We start from the raw sequence: 21,094 nt of genomic DNA, 5'->3' as shown, positions 1-21,094 counted from the left end.
TTTCTCTTTACTGAAATATGTTGACAGACACTGAACTGAGGAAGTAACTAGAGCAAATTAAACCCCTTCCTGATTTCCAAAGATTTATATGCATTAAGGTCCTAGATGATTTTGGACAATGTAGTAAATTCATTTACATTTATTCTGTTCATTTGCACAGGTCACACTTTCAGATTTCTAATGGAGATTAGATATTGATTAAACCTGCTTTATTATGGATATTGATATTGGCTTTGGAATATTTCAGTGGAGTGAAATACATGCAATTTTTGCTGCCATAAGTATCTCTCAGATCTCAAGTTGGAAGATATGGCTGCCTGAAGTGTGTGGACTGCTGATGTGTTCTGTGGAAGAAATTCAATCACAACATGCAATTTAAATGGGTTTCTTATAACGAAAGCAAAGCTGTCAGTCGTAGGGACAGGGACATAGTCTACTCATTGCAGATGATATCTCATTACAAAAGCCTGTACAATAGAGAACAGCATTATAAAGTACTTAGTTAAACATCAGCAGGGGATTATGCGGTTGGATGATCGTGACTTAATCAGAGACCTTAGACCCCGATTCTCGGTCTCAGGCTCAACATGACAGCAAGTCTTAATGAAAGGGTGAAGAGTCACTTGACTCTTTAGCTGAAGAAATGCATTATTATAGCCAATTCCATTTTCCTCCGATTTCTTCATCTATAAGTAATATTTCACGAGAAATGAGTCACTGATTATTGACTTTTTGGCCTGTTTTGTGCTTTAAAAACTAATCTTCTGAACCTTACGGATCTGGAATGACACAGTCCTATAGACTTGGTCAGTGTAAACAAATTGCATTGGGTCATGGTCAGTGTTGTGCTTGTCTGATTGGCAGAAAGGAAAGGTTAAATTAGGTCAGTTGGACTTGGAGGGAGCCTTGATTGCCAGAGACCAAGTTGGCATCCAGGACTTTGTGCTTCTTGACGCCCACAACAGTGAAACAGCTTTCCTGGACAATCTGAAAAAACGTTTCACTGAGGATTTGATATACGTGAGTGAAAAACAAAGGTTAATTAGTGTTTTTATTCATTTTGATTTTATCTTTTATAAATCAAAAGACATCTCCATACTCACAGACTTACATAGGTACTCTGCTGATATCTGTAAACCCATACAAAGAGTTGGACATCTATGCCAAGAAACAAATGGACCTCTACATGGGAGTGAACTTCTTTGAACTTCCCCCTCACATGTAAGTGTGTAACTACACCTTAATTGCCAAACCAGTCAATAAGGCATTTTAAAATAAAATAGACAATTTTGTACATCTTTTGTCATTTTCAGTTATGCATTAGCAGACAATGCCTACCACACCATGCTAACAGAAGCCAACAACCATTTTATTTTGATATCTGGGGAGAGCGGAGCAGGCAAAACTGAGGCCTCCAAGAAGATCTTGCAGTACTATGCAGTCAGCTGCCCTAGTTCCACCTTACTCGACACAGTGAGAGACCGCATGCTCATGTCCAACCCTGTACTAGAGGTCAGTCCAACAGTAATATTCTTAGAATCTGACCATTCACTATGTATGTAATGCATTCATCAAATCTGTTTTTAGGCCTTTGGAAATGCAAAGACGATGAAAAATGACAACTCCAGCCGTTTTGGGAAGTATATGGACATCCAGTTTGATAGCCAGGTATAGAAACCTTACTAACTTCATCTCATCAATAGCTAATATTGCATGTTAAAGAAGGTTAACACTTGATTTTGTAGGGAGATGCTGTTGGTGGCCACATACTCAGCTACCTGCTGGAAAAGTCTAGAGTGGTTCACCAAAACCATGGTGAGAGAAACTTTCATATCTTCTACCAGCTGGTGGAGGGAGGAGAGGAAGACCTACTGAGGCACCTGGGCTTGGAGAAGGACACTAAACGTTATAGTTATTTAGTGCAGGTAAAACCCTAACCCTAATTTTAAATCTGGTGTGCAGAATAAGATGGTTGTGAAATTAAGTAGAATCAGACTTGCAGTGTTTTTATAAATACATTTGTTGTCTTAATAGGGAGAATGTTCCAATGTCAGCTCTATTAATGACAAGAACGACTGGAAAACTGTTAAAAATGCATTGTCAGTCATTGACTTTGATGCTAATGACATTGAGGTAAGGAGAAGTGCAATTTTTAAAATGCAATATTTTTTGACAGTTTAAATGCAACTATGATGGGCGATGCCACATTTAACCATAGACAGATACTTTTCCTTTAATATACTAGCACCTCTTTGGGATCATAGCTAGTGTGCTCCATCTGGGGAACGTGCACTTTGATGGAGACACCAAAGGTTATGCTACTTTAAACTCTAATGCAGCTCTGCGCTGGGTATCCAAGGTCAGTTGTTGGTAACACTTTATTTCGATAGTTGAATATAGACATTCTACGAACTATAAGTAACTTTGCAACTACATGTCAACTACCATATTAGTAGACTGTCTGCTTAATATCTGCTTACACTTTGTTTTGATGGTCCCCAACATACATTCTGCTGACTACAAATAACTTTGCAAGTACTTATTCAACTTATTCTATTAACCCTGACCCTAATCTAACAGTCTTATTAGCAGTTAGTTGACATGTACTTGGTAATTATGGAGTTAGCTGACATGCATTTAGATATGTAGCAAAGTTACTTATAGTTAGAATGTCTAAAGTGGACTATATCGAAGTGCAACCCATTTTTTAAATTATATATTGCCCTTAATTGTGTTAAACGTTGACATACTCTAAGTTATCACACATCTGTATAACACTCCTTTTTTGTGTTTATGTTCAGCTGTTAGGGGTCCATGTTCAGGTCCTTCATGAAGCTCTTACATTCAGAAAGATTGAAGCCAAATCAGAGGAGGTAAAATAAGGGCAATTGTGAAATGTACTAATGAAATGTACTGTCTTTAACCAAAATCCTTGTTGAAGCAGGCAATAACGGTCTTTCTGACTCCCAGGTCTTGAGTCCATTTACTGTTGATCATGCTATCTATGCCAGAGATGCCCTGGCCAAAGCCATCTATGGTCGTGCCTTCACATGGCTGGTGAACCGAATCAATGAGTCTCTGGAGAATAAAGTAAGAGGACAACAGAAAAAAGTTAATATAATTACCATTTGAAGCCGATGTTTGGTAAATCTACTGATAGAATTTAGCTGAAAACCACTGGATGGTTTGTTCCATTTAAAAACATGGCTTTTAACAAGATTCTACCTGACATGCAGCTTTAAAGAAACTATCACAGAAACCTAAACAACTTGCAACTTTTCATTCTTTACCAATTATTATTATTATTTTTTTTTTTAGGATTCTAACAGGAAGACAGTTATTGGATTGTTAGACATCTATGGATTTGAGGTATTCACTGTTAACAGGTATGTGTTTGGAATTAAGTGATAGATAGATAGATAGATAGATAGATAGATAGATAGATAGATAGATAGATAGATAGATAGATAGATAGATAGAATTAAAAATAATATTGTAATAATATACATTTTTGTTCATTTTATGTCTATGTGCTTAGTTTTGAGCAGTTTTGCATAAACTACTGTAATGAGAAGCTACAGCAGCTCTTCATTCAATTGACGCTGAAGGCTGAACAAGAGGAATATGAAGCAGAAGGAATTGGGGTGAGTTAGAGCACATCAATCATTTATCATTCAAACGGATTATTCCATATCATTATGGAATGATATCCTAAATTTGAAAAAGAGAATAAGGGTTATTTTCTCTCACTGTGTTTTAGTGGGAGCCGGTGCAGTTCTTCAATAATAAAATCATCTGTGACCTGGTGGAGGAGAAGCACAGAGGAATTATCTCTGTGCTGGTATAGAATAATGAGAACACTGTCTTTACACACTGAAGAGACATACATAGATATAATTCACTTCTTAAAATGAAAGTTTGTGGTTGTTGCAAACTGAAGCATTTGCATGAGAGAACTTGTCTTTTGGTGCTTCAGGATGAGGAGTGTGTGAGGCCAGGTGATGCTACAGATCTCACTTTTCTTGAGAAACTTGAAGAGAAAATGGGCAATCATCCCCACTTTGTAACGTGAGTTTTAGTTATATAATTTTAGTATTGTATGTTACGCTAAACAAGAGTTACTCTCCTTATGTATTTTAATTAATTCAGTACTGCTAGAAACTGTCAGCAGTGTGATTCTTCACTACAAGCCTCTAATGGTGAAGAATCAGCCAAGCCTTGTTGTATTTGAAACTGAAGCATTCACCCCCTGGTTTGGCAACATTGTCTCTCTTAATCCTTGTATTGACTGACAACCCCGAAGAACAGCAGTCTGGGAGACTTTGATGTTGTGTTACTCACTCTTTATCAAGGTCAAATACAAATTAAGTTCCTGAATTACTGAGTGCCAAGAACCTCCAGAAAAAAAATGTTATTGTACTTAACCGGTAGACCATAGCATTAGCAACATTAAGGTTGTATGATTCCCAGGAAACACACATCCAAATAACCTGCAATAAAAGTTAAAAATAACTTAAAGAGCATCATAAATGTATTTCTCATCAGACCAAGAGCGAAGGGATCTTCTATAGGGGGTCAGTGACCCCTAGGGAGACTGCATATTTGTACAATTGCAATTAAAATATTGAAAAATATAAAACATCTGAATATTTAGATATTTATTTTACAAATAATGTAAATATTAAAAATATGTGGTAAAAATACAAAATGGTTAACCTCTAAAAAGCAAAAGTTCAGCTAATGTTCCTCCAATTAATCAAATTAAATAAAAAAAATGAACACATACAGTATACATTTGTATTTATTACTGTATTTATTATCAGTACAAATAATAAATCAATATACAAATTATTATTTTAAGGCATGTGTAATTTAAGCATAAATAGTCCCCGCCTGATAAAGACTTCTGCTCTTAATTTAAGCATTTTTAGTGATTTGATTCTGGTCTTATGAGAGAAATGTCATTTGCTGTTTTGTGAACTGAAGGCATAAACTGGCTGATAAGAAGACCCGCAAGTCTCTGGAGAGAGGAGATTTTCGTCTTCTTCATTATGCAGGGGAGGTGACCTACTGCGTTGTGGGTAAGAGAAGAGACAGAAAAACACATTTCAGATAAATAAACCTCTGAAAAATGTTTTTTGGCTTTCACAACCTGATGCTTTTTTATGATCCATTCTTTTTGTCTTATTTCAACAGGGTTCATTGACAAAAACAATGATCTTTTGTACAAGAACATCAAAGACGTAAGTGCACAGGGTGTACAATAAAGGATACCGCTGGTCAGGGTGGATGAAAGGAAAATGGCTCAAAAAGCCACTTAATTATTTGTCTTCTCTTACATTTAGTCCTACGGCAGTAAATGTGTGTGCACATATGCATTTCTTACATGTCTGCATTCATATATGTGTAACCACCAGGTGATGCGCCTGTCAAAGAACCCAATAATACAGCAGTGCTTTCCAGCCACTGAGGGAGACAGCAGGAGAAGACCTGAGACAGTGAGTCCACTCGCTGTGTTATAAAATATTACAACGGCTGCTCCTTACTGAAAAATACTCAATTAAAATAACAGTATAGTATGTTGTTTTCATAAGCTAGTAGGCTGATTATTATTTTTATTTTTAAGATGAAATGAAATTGTACAAATTGCATTGTGGGTACCCGTACCAGACCTAATAAGCTTTGATATACACAGATGTCTTATTTGCCAGAATATGCTATAGCCTATAGAACAGAGCATACTGTGCAGCGCACTGCATCTTATAATGTACTGTATTTGCTATGCTCTTGGCTTTCCATTCTTATGACAAATGAAACAATAAATTATTTCAAGATTTTTCATTGATTGGACTGGCATTTGACACAAAATGTTTTTTAATAGTTATTTCCAAAATAATAAGAATTACACAAGCAACAAAGTAAGGTTATGTGACAAAAATGTAGCAAATCATGTTTGAAACATAATTAATCATTTTTAATAATTTTTTTAAAACATGATTACACCAACCAACCAACTAATCAATCAATCAATCAATCAATCAATCAATCAATCAATCAACTAGTCAGTCAGTCAGTCAGTAAATCAATCAATCAATCAATCAATCAATCAATCAATCAATCAATCAATCAATCAATCAACCAGTCAGTCAGTCAGTCAGTAAATCAATCAATCAATCAATCAACCAGTTAGTCAGTAAATCAATCAATCAATCAATCAATCAATCAATCAATCAATCAATCAATCAGTAAATGAATCAATCAATCAATCAACCAACCAGTCAGTCAGTCAGTCAGTCAGTAAATCAATCAATCAATCAATCAATCAATCAACCAGTTAGTCAGTAAATCAATCAATCAATCAATCAATCAATCAATCAATCAATCAATCAACCAGTCAGTCAGTCAGTCAGTCAGTCAGTCAGTAAATCAATCAATCAATCAATCAATCAATCAATCAACCAGTCAGTCAGTCAGTCAGTCAGTCAATCAATCAATCAACCAGTTAGTCAGTAAATCAATCAATCAATCAATCAATCAATCAATCAGTAAATGAATCAATCAATCAATCAACCAACCAACCAACCAACCAGTCAGTCAGTCAGTCAGTCAGTCAGTCAGTCAGTAAATCAATCAATCAATCAATCAATCAATCAATCAATCAATCAATCAATCAATCAATCAATCAATCAATCAGTCAGTAAATGAATCAATCAATCAACCAACCAACCAACCAACCAGTCAGTCAGTCAGTCAGTCAGTCAGTCAGTCAGTAAATCAATCAATCAATCAATCAATCAATCAATCAATCAATCAATCAATCAATCAATCAGTCAATCAATCAATCAACCAACCAGTCAGTCAGTCAGTCAGTCAGTAAATCAATTAATCAATCAATCAACCAGTCAGTCAATCAATCAATCAATCAAACCCAGATCACAAGCTGTGACACATTATACACTATGCACTTATAAACTATGTACTTATGCACAACTTATCCGTGTTGTGTATGAATGTTATGAGGTTATTTTGTCATTCTAATAGTCTAATAGTCTAATAGCCCCTCCCCCTCCGCTATGTAATTAAAGCTGCAACAGTTGAGTGCATAAAGTGTCCAACATTCCACACTTCCTTTTTTCAGTTAATTTAGTGCATCATCCTGGTATTTAAGTGTACTTTTTTGTTTTGGAATTTTCTGTGTGGAGTGAACTCACTGCTCCCACTATTTATACTTAAAAACGTCGTAGAATAGTGCATAAGTACACCACCTACAGATACTATACTGCAAATTTTGTATGTAATCCAGGAATTATTTCCGTATTGAAAACACATACACCTTTAAAGCCTGTTCACAATGATGATAATTGTAACGATAAAGATAAAGCTTTCGAAATCATTCTGAATATAAAATAACGGCAGTCAATTCAGAGAAACAGTATTGTTGGAATCACTTTCAAAACAAATCCAGCTGATGAACGATAAAATCATTGACAGCAAATCAGAATCCTTTCTACTTTAAAGAGCTCTAGCATTTAAAGCGGCAGACAACATAACTGCAGTGCACACTGCATGCTTACTTAGAACCAACAGGACAATATCGTCTGCTAGGGGTGGAAGATAATATAAATATCATTAAAGTTATCTTTATCGTTATCGTTCTTGTTTAGCATTTTTATAAACTGATGCATGCGAAGTATAGCCTACTAATGCTATTTTAAGCCAAGACAACTGTAATAAACTTAAACAAATGGAAAATACATTTAAAATAAAATTTAAAAAAAATATGTGCTGTGACAGCTCAAGTGATATCTAACTAAATCTAATTTACTCTGAATTGTGATATAAAATCTGTAGGTGGCCACTCAGTTTAAGAACAGTCTTCTGCAGCTGACGGAGATTCTGACAGCCAAGGAGGCGTGGTACGTGCGCTGCCTCAAGTCCAATGACAATAAACAGCCAGGTGAGAAACTTGTGTAAAAATGTGAATGTTAAGAATGGATAATATGAAATATAACTCATATTTTAAGGCAAAATGTTATCGGTATAATTATAACAAGAATAAGCACACATTTGTTTACATTTGTGTGTCAAATTCATATTTAAATTCATTACAGGCAAGTTTGATGAAGTTCTGGTCAGACACCAGGTGAAATATCTGGGGTTAATGGAGCACCTGAGGGTCAGACGAGCTGGATTTGCATATCGGCGTAGATATGAGGTTTTTCTACAGAGGTATACTGGCAACATTCAATTCACTCACATACTCAGATGTAACAGCTGTTTTTCAACATTAGTGGAATTGAAATGCTCAGCATATGCAATGTTCTTAAGGTATAAAGCACTTTGTCCTGCCACTTGGCCCCACTGGAGAGGTGTACCTTCAGATGGGGTGGAAACCCTGGTGCAACATCTAGGCTACCAGTCTGATGAGTATAAAATGGGCAGGTGAGCTGTTTCATATTTTCAACTTTACAATTTAAAGGTGCAGTAAGCAATTTCTGAAAAATGCTGTTGATATTTGAAATCACCAAAAACAAACATTCCCCTACCCAAAAGTATCACACCCCTGTCTTGATAGCTCCGCTTCCAAATTCGCAAACACCCTATGCAACACAGGCACCTCCCCCCAATGAGTGGACACGCCCCCTACCGCTGATTGGCTACAAGAGTGTTTTGGCGCTCAGTCCGCCCCACTTTCAACAGCGTTTCTTGGAAATCGCTTACTGCATCTTTAATACTGAAAAATTAGCGTCTGTTTTTGACCACACAAACCTGAACTACATTTTATTTTCAATATCACCTCCTTCTACAGGACAAAGATATTTATACGATATGCCAGGACACTTTTTGCCATAGAAGATGCCTTTGAAATCTGCAAACATGAACTGGGTAAGCAACAGAGAACTCAAGAGAGAAAAGAAAAAGGAACAATTATTATAAACGCTTTAATGTTGCTTTTACAGCTACAAAACTACAGGCCAAATACAAAGGCTACAGAGCCAAAGGAGAGTTTCGAAAACAGAAAGAGGCTGGTAAGTAACAGTACTGATTGATTTAATACAATTGATATTATTTGATGTACATTACTTAATATTATGACAGTGCATTGCAATATAAAGTATATTTATTATAGCATACATATATGCGCTATTTGCTTTTTTATGTGATTCATTTTGGGATTTTTTCCCATCGTTTAGCTACAAAAATTGAGTCGTGTTGGAGAGGAGCGCAGGCGCGCAAAGAGAAAGAGCGCAGAGCCTGGGCTGTCAAAGTCATTAAAAAGTTAGTAATATTAGTTTATAATATTAATACACTTACCAGGTGTATAACCTTTCACTTAAGAGATGAGATGGCATGCCCATTATGACATGATGTTTGTCCATGCAGGTTTATTAAGGGCTATATGACAAGACGTGATGCAAAAACTACTGACAACTCTGAATACCTGGCCTTCGTTCGACAGAGCTACCTGAATAGACTCAGAGACAAGTTACCAAAGACCGTCCTGGACAAGACCACATGGCTGACACCTCCTCCAGTCATGACAGAGGTATTCACAAATACTCGGTTACTATCTGAGGAACCCAACGGTTCCACGGCTCCAAAATGTGTTTGAACACTTAAGGCAAGGCAAGTTTATTTATATAGCACTAAAAGCAAATGTCATACACAATGGAAATTCAAAGTGAATTACATAAAAATCATAAAAAATACAAAAATAAAAAGGCTAAAAACAATAAAAAAGGGGTGAAATAAGGTTTTAAAGGAAGATAAGAGGCATTCTTAAAAGCATAAGAAGACTAAGATAAAAAGTGCAGTGTGATCAGTACAATGCAGACACTGCTCAATCAGGGAATGAACAGCTGAACAGATATTTTAAGCCTGAAGCACTTAAGCCACACTTAAAAGTATGTGTATTTCTTTGCATTAAAAGTGGCATCAGAATAATTGCCACTTGATTTGATATGTTGTTACCTGATCTTCATTTTTAAAGGTGCCCTAGAATCAGAATTTGAATTTACCTCGGCATAGTTGAATAACAAGAGTTCAGTACATGGAAAAGACATACATTGAGTTTCAAACCCCATTGTTTCCTCCTTCTTATGTAAATCTCATTTGTTTAAAAGACTTCCGGAAAACACTCGGATCTCAACATAACACCGACTGTTACGTAACAGTCGGGATCATTAATATGTATGACCCCAATATTTGCATAATGCCAGCCCATTCGACGCATTAGACAAGGAAAGGCAGTATTAACGTCTGGATCTGTGCACAGACAAGGTAAGCAAGCAAGAACAACAGCGAAAATGGCAGATGGAGCAATAATAACTGACATGATCCATGATATCATGATATTTTTAGTGATATTTGTAAATTGTCTTTCTAAATGTTTCATTAGCATGTTGCTAATATACTGTTAAATGTGGTTAAAGTTACCATCGTTTCTTACTGTATTCACGGAGACTAGAGTCGTTGCTATTTTCATTTTTAAACGTGCAGTCTGTATAATGCATAAACACAACTTCATTCTTTATAAATCTCTCCAACAGTGTGTAATGTTAGCTTTAGCCTCAGAGCATAGCCTCAAACTCACACAGAATCAAACGTAACCATCTAAATAAATACTTTACTCACATAATTCGAAGCATGCATACAGCATGCATGACGAACATCTTGTAAAGATCCATTTGAGGGTTATATTAGCTGTGTGAACTTTGTTTATGCGATGTATATATAGTCCAGAGCTGGTGGGGCAGAGGGAGCGCATCTCTTAAAGGGGCCGTGCTGAAAAAATCAGTGCATAGTTAATGATGCCCCAAAATAGGCAGTTAAAAAAATTAATTAAAAACAATCTATGGGGTATTTTGAGCTGAAACTTCACAGACACATTCAGGGGACACCTAGGACTTATATTACATCTTGTAAAAAAACAATCTAGGGCAACTTTAAGTGCTTAAGGCAAGACACTACAGGCAAAAACATTGTTTTTTTGTTCACGCACTGTTCAGTTTTTATATTTTATCTTACAGTTTTATTCCTATCTATATTCTAAAGGTTTTTACAGAGGGGTTTACTCATATATCAGTTGCCTCATATCCAAAATCCCTTCAGTAAAAACATTTGACTCTAATATGTCAACAAAATTAAATAAGAATTTGAACTGGGCTTTACAATGTTCAGTTTTTTCAAGATTCACCAGGGTTAAAATTGTGAAAGAATGACTCAGAGAGCATGAAGAATCATTTTCACACATGAATTGTCACCTCTGAGTCCAAACCTTAAATTCATTGAAAGTCTTTGTGATGTGCTGGAGGAGACTTTACAGAGTGCTCACCTCTTGCATTGTCAATACAAGATCTTGACCAAAAATTGATGCATATCTTGATGGAAATAACATCACAACATTTATTTCCATCGAGAGGTGCATCATTTCGTCAAGATCTTGTATTGACAATGCAAGAGGTGAGCACTCTGTAAAGTCTCCTCCAGCACATCCCAAAAACTTACGTTGAGGTTAAGGTCAATGTCAATTCATGTGTGAAAATGATTCTTCTTGCTCCCTCCCAACAATTCTTTCACAATTTAATCCTGATGATTCTTGACATTGTCATCCTGGAATGTGGCCATGATACATCTTAATACATGGTTGTTTAAGAAAGGAAAAGCTACACACTCCATCTTTAAGGGTTAAAAGTACTGTTGCCAAACATATAACATGCTAGAAAATAATAATCACTGTAATAATGATCCATCCATAGACTCTTAAGTATTTGACTATTAAAATCCAAGCGACTTTTTTTTTGGCAGGGCAGTGTATTAGTTGTTGTTTTTTACCCTGTCTTGCTGTGTCCAAATACTTTTTGAGACTGTATGCATACTTTCATGAACAGGATTTTTTTTTTTTTGCTGTTGTTTGTAGACCTCAGAGATTCTGCGACAGCTGCACACACGTATGATGGTGAGGAAGTATGTGCGGGGAATTACGCCACAGAAAAAAGCACAGGTCACTATCACTGTTGTCGCAGGCTTTTAAAGTACACTTTCAGCCTAATCACCATGTTTATTAACTGGCTAATGATGATGATGAAGATTGAATGCTGTTATATTTTCACAGCTGCAACAAAAAGTAGTAACCAGTGCCATCTTTAAGGGAAAGAAGGATAGCTATCCTCCAAGCATCGCTGTTCCTTTTGCGGACACTAGAATCAGTCAGTACAGTTTATTTTACATAAAAAAGCACTTACAGTTTTGCACATATCTTTTGTATGTCTTACGCACTTTGTTCCATATACCAGATGAACAAGATATCAATATGAGGGTTCTTCAGACTATACGACATGAACGTATCAAGGTAAATCAGACTCTTTTGTGAGGCCCAATTGTAATACAAGAGCCTGTTCTCCATACACCACCTAAACACAACATCTCTCTCTCTCTGCAGTACAGCGTTCCTGTGGTGAAGTATGACAGGAATGGATTTAAACCCAGACAAAGGCAACTTATTCTCACTCAGGCTGCTGTATACCTGGTAGAAGAGGCTAAGATCAAACAGAGAGTGGACTATGTTTCTCTAAAAGGTAGGTCCCGAAGGGAAAAGGATATGTGTAGTAGTAACTTGGTGAAATAAAAGAGCATTACAGATCTTTTAAAGTCGTCTCCTTTTAATTATTTCCGTGTAGCATTCCTCAAGCTTCTTACCCAATCAGTATCTTCACAGGTACAACTTTGTACCTTATCTACCTCTAAAGAGTGCATGTTAGTACCTACATTACTAAGGGACTATAATGTACCTCTAAGGTACCAGTATGCATCATTTAGAGGTAGATAAGATACAAAGTGTACCCTTTAAGGGCATATTGTACCCCTAAAAGTATAATTTTTGCACTTTATTTTTGATAGAGACAATGTTAAGTGTAATATTAAGAAAGTTCTGTAAGTTACACTACTGTTCAAAAGTTTGGGTTCAGTATGATTTTGTGTTTTATTGTAACATTTATTTGCAAAGTGGTGAGAATAGAGTCCAGAGTGAATTTTTTTTGTGCACACAGGTGCTTCTGTCAGTAATCTGGGTGACTCTGTTATGATCCTTCATGTTGCTTTCAACGATCCAAAACAGAAGGTGAGCAAGGCTTTATGGGGGACTGTATGTAAACTCTAAATTATTTCACGGTAGAACGTTACAGAAGTTTATGCTAAATTTGCATGTACTAATGTAGTTTCTTTAACCAAGGGGGACATGGTACTTCAGTGTGACCACCTGTTTGAAGCTTTGACCAAACTGGCTATGATTGCAAACAAGCAGAACAACATCAAGGTGGTTCAGGGAAGGTAAGAACACTAGCATCACCTAATTTCAAACCTGTAATGTTCATTTGGGCACAGTGTTAACGTCTGATCTTCTCGCAGCATAAAGTTTGAGATCCAGGCAGGAAAGGAGAGCGGTGTGGACTTCAGCACTGGCCAAGATCCTATGATTTATAAAGGCAAAAATGGTCATCTGATGGTGGTAAGTGATTACTTCTGTATTTCTGCTTAATTTAACACCATTGTTCCTGTGCTTAAGACGCTTTCATTATAAAAAGGTGGCTCCACGGACCAAGTCTCGATGATCTGAAGGAGGTCACCATGTCCCTGTATATTTCATGAGGTAAATCCTTATGGAAGATGATGTCTTTCTCCACCTACCAAAATGTGATGCACCACACCGCACCGCACCGCGCGCGCACACACACACACACAACTAAGAGCTCATTATATGGAGATTCAAAGAAGCACTGATGACTGGAAGTACAAATGGAAAATTACAGCTACAGGGAAAATAAAGCTATTTTTGTCCAAGTTGTTTAGGTTACGCTTCTTGCGATGACATTTCTTGGAAATTGAACATTTTATTTGGTCATTTCCATGCTTTGTTGTTGAGCCATATTTATAATATTGTTTTATACCTATACATACAAACCACAGAAATAAAAGATGAACTAATGCAGAGTTTGGGTCTACAAAATTTGTAGAAATCTTTATTTGTGATAACGTGTATAAATAATTTTTATGTAAAACCTTTTTTATTCATGTGCACGTCTGTACAAACTTCTCTACAGTATTACAGATTTCATAGTTTTTTTTTTTTTTGTTTTGTTTTTTTAAATACACCTTTAATAAAACTAATGAGCACAAACAATCTGTGATGCTACACGCTGAAGAGAAAGAGAGCTCGCACTCCTGTACGTCCTGGAGGTTCTTTGACGTGGCCAAGTCTCTGATTACACTCTCATACTTGGTGTCCATTACTCAATTACAGATATACATCCGAACGCTTCTGACTACATCTCAGTTTCTGGTATGTGATCACTTACAAAACCCAGAAGCGTAATTAACTTGATGGAATTTAATACAGTGCAGCAGAAAGGTATTTAATAGCATAATCCGAGTTTACTCTAGTAGTTTACTGATTGTAGCTAAAAGGGCACAGAAAACTTGCTGATTACTTGTTCTGATCATCTAAAAGTGCCTCCTCATGTACACGAGCGAAAGCACCATAACACTATACTGCCCTCTATTGGCCAAACTCATACAGACATCTCAAAAGTCCAGCACAGATAATCCTCTGAGTTTAAGCAAGCATAATAAAATGAAAACTGACAGATTAAGAATTTGTATGACACTCTCCTCTAACGAGTGTAAAAATAGGGATTGAATTCTTATAATAACAATAATATCCTCCTTCACTGAATTCCCTGATCACTGTAACTGTCAATCCACACAGACATTTTCAATACCAGTGAATTTTGCTTTGAAAATTTTGATTTGAATTTTGATTTGAAACTCAAAATCAAATCTCAGTAAGACACACTATCAGCACTGTGAAATCTGGCTCTAACACTTCAATTCAAAGCAACAAAGCAAACAAAAACAATTAATTGGGCATAAACTAAACTCTAAACACAAAAATCCAACATCCATGACAACACGCAAAACAAAAAGCACAGTATTAATCTATAAGGCACCAGGAACCCTACAGTCTTCACTCAAACAGAAAAAATAAGGTAAATGATGACAAAATGGACGAAAATACTAGGGCTGACGGCTCAATTCTGATAATATTCTTTAGCTGCAAATCTACAATTAATTGACAGTTTAGCTGATCAACTTGATATATTTGGTGGAATTTGCTTTATGAATAGCAAATAGGGCAAAACGTTAAGGGAATGTCATGAATGCAGTAAAACTACCCATCTGTTGTGCACTTCTGTTTACATTAACACCATCTCATAACTTTTTAGTTAGGTCCTCAAATGCACAACTGACGTTTGAGGTCAACGCTGCACTGCCCTATATGCTATATTCATATAACATTATCAAAACTAGCTTTTTTTTAAGAGTATCCCTTTGTCTCTATAAGGAAGCAGACTCTGTATAAACTTAACTGACATGTCCGTGTGCAAATAGAGGGGCGTAACTGAAGCGCTGGTAGTTGTTAAGGCACTGAAAAGTGGAGAAACTGCAGGGTCACTGGTGGTGGTGAGTTCGGTCATCGGGCCGCTTGATATGGATCCTCCGCACTCTTTCAATGCGCTCCCTCTCTTCATCCTCGTCAATGTGGTGGGAACGACCTGCAGCACCCCCTGTGGCTTCCAGAAGTGCATTGTCTGGTCCGCGGCCATCTTGAGACTCATAGAGCAAGATGTTGAGGGTCTCTTCATAGATGCGAGCCTCTGGGAACTCAACCTGTGATGGAGGGAAGCATTAAAAAAGGTGAGTGACAAACCTAACAGGAGCATTAAGGACAAGCTTTTAGGACAGCGTTGCAATATTTTAAAAGGCAGTTTTTTTTCCTGATCATTAATAAAAACAGGTTTTCTGCAGTTTTATGAGGGTAAAACCTTTTTAGGACCAATCATCAATATGTTTTCTAAATCTACATGTCTAGGAAGCACACAATGAGTTGTATTGAAAATACAATTTCCAACAGCTCTCCATTACTTTTTACAGTTCTTTTTACAAAAAAAAAAAAAAAAAAAGCTTAAGGCTTGAATGCAACATTTAATGCCGTGACTTTATTCATGTAAGACTTTCTGATTTTAACCATGTGGACAGACTGATCACCCTTTACCTTTGTCTGCTTCTTCTCAGTAGCGTAGACTATTGAGGTGCAGCACACCTCTGCAATCTTCCTGCCCTGGCCGTAAAAAGACCAGCAACAAATCTCATCACCAATCACATCCTTGATGAAGAGCACTCGGCCGTTGAACCTCAGAGACAGCTTGTCAAACAGCTCAATGTTTTTCAACATGTTGTCATCAGAGTTGCTACAAAGAGAAAGAGCAAATCGATGAGGTGAAAGCTCAACAGTATGCTTCCCAACAACCCAAACCTTGTGAGAAATTCAACTAACTTTACCTTGTATATGAATATTTATTGTTGCTCCTGTTGTACAGCAGTTTAACTGTAGGCTGCAAACACAGAAAAGTCAAGGTTCTGTTCTGGGCATAAGCAAATAGAATTTCTTTAAGACTGACATGGTTGTGAAACATTTGTACCTTATTAGCAGTAGCTATGAGCCTCTGTTCCTCCTTAGATGATGTCACCAGTGGAACTTTACAGAATGGTTCATATGCATCTTTGTTCTGAAAACGTTTGTAAAATGTAATTGCTCAAAATTGTTAAAAATTAAAATGTATATTTTCTTGAACATGGAATATGTTAGTTCACCCAAAAATTAAAATTCTGTCATCATTTACTCACCTTCGTGTCGTTCTTCAAAACACAAATTAAGATGTTTTTATTGAATTCGGAGAGATGTATTTTTGGTCAATTACCCAAAAAATGTAACACTTTAAAAAGGTTAATCAGTTTAAACCAAGTCTTTTTAAGAGACATGATCGCATTAAATGATAAACATATTTAATTTAGGCTATTATTCACATAAAAACCTTGACAGAAGTTGACACACATACATAGATCCCATCAAAATAAGATAAGGAAGCTAAAACATGCTCGCTTGGAACATAAATATCTCAGGTTTAATTAAAAATACCTTCACTTGTGTTTCAAAGATGAACTAAATCTTACGACATGAGCGTGAGTACATGATGACTAGGGCTGTAACGATATGCGATATGAAATCGAAATCGCGATACGCAGGTCCACGAACCTGTATCGCGATTTGAGAAGGCAGAATCGCGACACACCCCTTCCAACTCCCAGAGTTATCCTTCCTGTCCAGATCCAATGCTACCACATTTTTAAATTACTATAAGTATTAGGGGTGTAACGATTTATCGTAGATGGTGTGTCTCAATCAGCTCTCTAGTTCAGTAAGTGTTTCGGGCACACATTGAATCTTGCAAGCAGGTTTAAACGTTTCTCATGTCAGTCTCTTGCATGGTCGCGTGAGAAAAGTCGTGGCTTTCTTTCACCGCAGTGCACAGCAACAGCTGTGCTCACAGAAAAGCAAAAGACGCTTGCAATGCTTTGCTTTAAGTTCTGTGGCGCCGTTCACATATTGCGTCTTTTGCGCGTGCAAGTCAGTTATTATTTTCAAATGTAGCCGCGCGGCAGGCGCGCTCATAATGGGATCAACGCGGTCGCGACGCGCATGCAATAGGCCAATTTCACACTTCCGGGTTTTTGGCTTCCGGAACGATCCACGCAGTGTAAAAGTTTTTCCGGTTACAGTGATAGATAGCCTCGATCAGAACCAGCTCGGAAATCAAAGTCGTTTTACGAATTAAATGTCATGGAAAATGTTTTAACGTTCTTGGTAAATTATTGGTGAGACTACAGAGCTCTCATTAAGAGCTAAATTTAATAAATAATTTGAAGTGATGGCGGTTAAACTGGTTATATTCTTCGTGCCTGTTTGGCGCGGCTGTGCATTATCGCGCTCCATGTGCTGTAAAGACGGTGTCTGCGTCTCAAAGTGCATACTATCCATCCTAAATTGTAGTCTATGTGTAATATTCAGTGCTATTTAGGGTGGATAGTGTGCACATTGGGATGTATAGAGTGCTTTTAGCGACGTGCTGGGGAAATGATCAGCTGGAAGCTCCTTTATCACGCAAGATCCTCTGATTCATGAAACAGGACTGCTCGCACCCTGATATTTCTGGATATAAACACTTCAGTCTCTCACTCATTTTCCTGTCGTCATCATCTTAAAGTGTGTATTATGCGCAGTATTATTGTGCTGTTGCAACATTAATGCAAAGACTGATAGTTGTGTACAGTGTGGTGTTGTAAATTAATTATGTATACATTAATTATGTAAATTAATTATGAATGTGGGATGTGATGCCATATGAGATTACATGCGATATATTTTTAAAACATATTAAACTCACGACAATATTATGTATCTCGATTTTATATCCCCCATTAAAGTATATATTGGCAGTTATTATTTTTTTAATGAATAAATTATATAAATAATGTTCGTCGTACGTAATACGATCTGGGAAATTGCTGAATGAGTAGCTGCGTAGCCTTTACTGTATGACAGCTCGTAATAAATCCACCTGCCGGTAAATTCGAGCAACGGTCTGAGCGGCCGTACAAGCTACAAACCAGTAGAAAATAATTTATTTGTAGATTATACAAAAGCGACTTGGAAAACAGACAAAACAGAAAAGGTAAGAAGCGATATTTGAGAAAAGAGCATATCAATCTAGACGCATAGCGGAACTAACTTTACCCTGCGTCACGTGATTTCCGATTCTTGTGAAAAAGGCCTATTCTCAACTTCTCAGAATGCCGCAAGCGCACCGCAGGTCGTGTGACAAGAATCAACCGATCAGCTATGGCCTTTCCGTAACAAAACATCAAAAGCTCAGCCGAACAGCTGATCATAGCTGTACATGGTGGTTTTTATATCTTATCTCCATCAATATATCACGTAGTAAAACTAATGCAAGGGCTAGAAATCATTTATCCTTTGCAGAAACATCCTCTTGTTCCTCTGATCCTCTTGGAGAGCCCAGTTCAAGGTTGCATAGCAACGACCGACGCCACGGGAGCGCAAGCGCTTTGGAAAAAAGGAGAAGCGGTGCGGCCGCGCCTTCCACGCGTTTTTAGACGCGATATGTGAACGGCCCCTATTCATAATTCTAAGTTCATGTTAAATTTAAAAAAAAATTTTTAGTGACAGACAGCCCTATTCAACTGTTAATTTGAATACAGAAGGTTTTTATTAAAATTTTATATTTATTTATTTAATTGAAATGTGATCTTGTGTGTACAACAAGGACAATTATTGAAATTTGTTAATGTTTTTTTTAATAAATCTTGTTTGAATTTCAGTTTCATTTTGTTCAAAATATCGTGATACGTATCGTATCGTGAACTCCGTATCGAGATACGTATCGTATCGTGACCTGAGCGTATCGTTACACCCCTAATGATGACATTTTCATTTTTTGGGTGAAGCATCTGTAGCCAGTACTCTACCTGTAATGCTGCCTGACACTCATCCACCAGGCCCTGCACCAGGTAATACTTTGCCTCTGCCAGTAACTCCTCCGTCTCCCTCCGGCTCTCAGGTAACGGGACGACTCCGTCCCTGAGGTAGTTCAGGATGGTCCCAAAGTGCTTCCCACACCTGTCTATCAGAATCCAGCCTGGAGAAAGATCAGAGGTGAAAAGTGAGACTTTGCAGAACCTCACATTTGCATCCATATGCTTCATCAACCAACTTGAATACTTCTTCAGCAGCCATTACAGTACCTTCACTATCCGTGAGGACCTCCATACGGCCACTGAACATGGCCTTCAGCATGGTGTCCTGCTTGGTCAGGGTCTGCATGGTGGTGTAGTACAGTGCTCCCCCGACATTCAGCTTTACGTATTTGGAACTGGGACTGGACCCTTTGAAGGAGGTGGTCCGTGTTGTAGCTGCCGGCACAGCCGAGCTCACCACACTTTCTCCTGACATCTCTTCCTGAAAATCAGACAGGGATGGGAATGAATGGTGATGAAGGACACACATAAACTAACATTCATTTTCTCTCAGGGGATTAATAACATTGAAATCTATATTGCAAACACACACACACCACACTATCATTCTTTAGAGTGTTTATGAAATGGGTATGAACACAGTGAGGGACAATGTGAAATTTCTTTAGATTATGAATCAAAACGTTGCCTAAATGTCAAACATTTTTTTAAAAAAGTTATGGACATGTTTAAAAGTTTTAGGGGGCGGTGCATATCACTTCACTATCATATTCCTTTAAGGACCTTAAAATGTAACACACGAACAATTAATTCATTGTAAACCACTGAGGCATGTTAACTTATCTATCATTCAGTGAGAAAAGAGGTTCACCGCACAATGAGACTGATTTAATGACGTCACAACAAAACCTGTTGGGATTTTTCACTTAAACCCAGTAACATTTGAGTCATGTTGTTCCATTTGATGGTGTATATACATGATTCGTAACTGAATACGAAAAAAATAAATCGTTTAATTTAAAGTTACTCATAGGAAACCGCTGCCTAGATGAGCGAAAGAGCTAAACTAGCACACTAGCTTGTTATCTCCATTTCTTTCAGAAAAACACGAAAATACCGGTGAAAATCTAATAACTACACGCCAAAATAAATAGTAATTCAAATATACTCCAGCAGAAGCGGATAAATTAGGTGAAACATCAGACAAATATCATTACTTACCATAGAAATCCCCCCGATTCTTTCGGGCCTCTTGGAACGGGTCTGGAATTAGATCACTTCCGGTCGCAACCCAGACTCGTGCACGAGGCTGCAGGTCACGCGCTTACAGGCACTATTCGGGCCAAATAATAAATTATCGCAATTTTAATTACAGTAGATGGGAAGTAACTCCACCTGTTCAGCGTCCTGTTATTTAATGTTCACACTTCCTGTGATTGTACATGAACGCGTGTTTGTGAGTGTTGAGGATTCACAACAAAACAAAGAACATTTAAAGGAACAGATAAAGTTTTAGATCGATGTCATTGTTTTTGGACATGAAGCCAGAATTTTTCCTAATGCTGTTATGAAGTGGAAACATGATTATCCTTATCTTTTTTTTCAGTAACTGTGTGGTCAGACTTTTAAAAAAACATGTAAT

At 37.2% G+C, this 21,094-nt stretch overlaps 2 protein-coding genes across 3 annotated transcripts; one reads left to right on the top strand and one right to left on the bottom strand.

Moving 5' to 3' along the window:
* The first annotated feature begins 784 nt into the window (after positions 1 to 784).
* On the top strand, positions 785 to 13,839 carry myo1ha (myosin IHa). The gene is given in 32 exon segments (XM_048188647.1): positions 785 to 829; positions 832 to 1,020; positions 1,106 to 1,221; positions 1,314 to 1,512; positions 1,588 to 1,668; positions 1,746 to 1,925; positions 2,035 to 2,133; positions 2,246 to 2,359; positions 2,802 to 2,873; positions 2,971 to 3,090; positions 3,319 to 3,386; positions 3,539 to 3,644; positions 3,761 to 3,841; positions 3,977 to 4,068; positions 4,987 to 5,081; positions 5,197 to 5,243; positions 5,418 to 5,498; positions 7,852 to 7,957; positions 8,112 to 8,229; positions 8,329 to 8,442; positions 8,810 to 8,886; positions 8,961 to 9,029; positions 9,195 to 9,279; positions 9,385 to 9,547; positions 11,921 to 12,004; positions 12,116 to 12,209; positions 12,297 to 12,352; positions 12,443 to 12,578; positions 13,050 to 13,120; positions 13,232 to 13,329; positions 13,408 to 13,507; positions 13,584 to 13,839. Coding segments are annotated over 32 exon segments (3,183 nt in total). The 3' UTR covers positions 13,611 to 13,839.
* A 151-nt stretch (positions 13,840 to 13,990) lies between these two features.
* On the bottom strand, positions 13,991 to 20,826 carry kctd10 (potassium channel tetramerization domain containing 10). 2 transcript variants are annotated; one of them, XM_048188650.1, is made up of 7 exons: positions 20,674 to 20,826; positions 19,720 to 19,933; positions 19,444 to 19,613; positions 16,539 to 16,625; positions 16,399 to 16,451; positions 16,112 to 16,307; positions 13,991 to 15,726 (listed from the first exon to the last, which is right to left on the bottom strand). In XM_048188650.1, the coding sequence occupies exons 1-7, from the start codon at positions 20,674 to 20,676 to the stop codon at positions 15,508 to 15,510; spliced, it is 942 nt and encodes a 313-aa protein (XP_048044607.1). In that variant the 5' UTR covers positions 20,677 to 20,826; the 3' UTR covers positions 13,991 to 15,507. The 2 variants fall into 2 exon arrangements, with proteins under 2 accessions (XP_048044607.1, XP_048044608.1); XM_048188651.1 differs by lacking the exon at positions 20,674 to 20,826 and adding an exon at positions 20,049 to 20,055.
* Positions 20,827 to 21,094: the final 268 nt, after the last annotated feature.

The sequence above is a fragment of the Megalobrama amblycephala genome, linkage group LG4 (assembly GCF_018812025.1).
Source record: "Megalobrama amblycephala isolate DHTTF-2021 linkage group LG4, ASM1881202v1, whole genome shotgun sequence".
Classification (NCBI taxonomy): domain Eukaryota; kingdom Metazoa; phylum Chordata; class Actinopteri; order Cypriniformes; family Xenocyprididae; genus Megalobrama; species Megalobrama amblycephala.
Note: the sequence above shows the minus strand (reverse complement) of the source record. Positions and strands in the feature narration are given on the sequence as shown.

Coding starts and splice junctions, on each gene's coding strand:
- kctd10 (XM_048188650.1), bottom strand. Junction 19,614..19,719: donor GGTCCTCACGGATAGTGAAG/GTACTGTAATGG, acceptor ATCTTTCTCCAG/GCTGGATTCTGATAGACAGG. Junction 16,308..16,398: donor AATAAATATTCATATACAAG/GTAAAGTTAGTT, acceptor TTCTCTTTGTAG/CAACTCTGATGACAACATGT.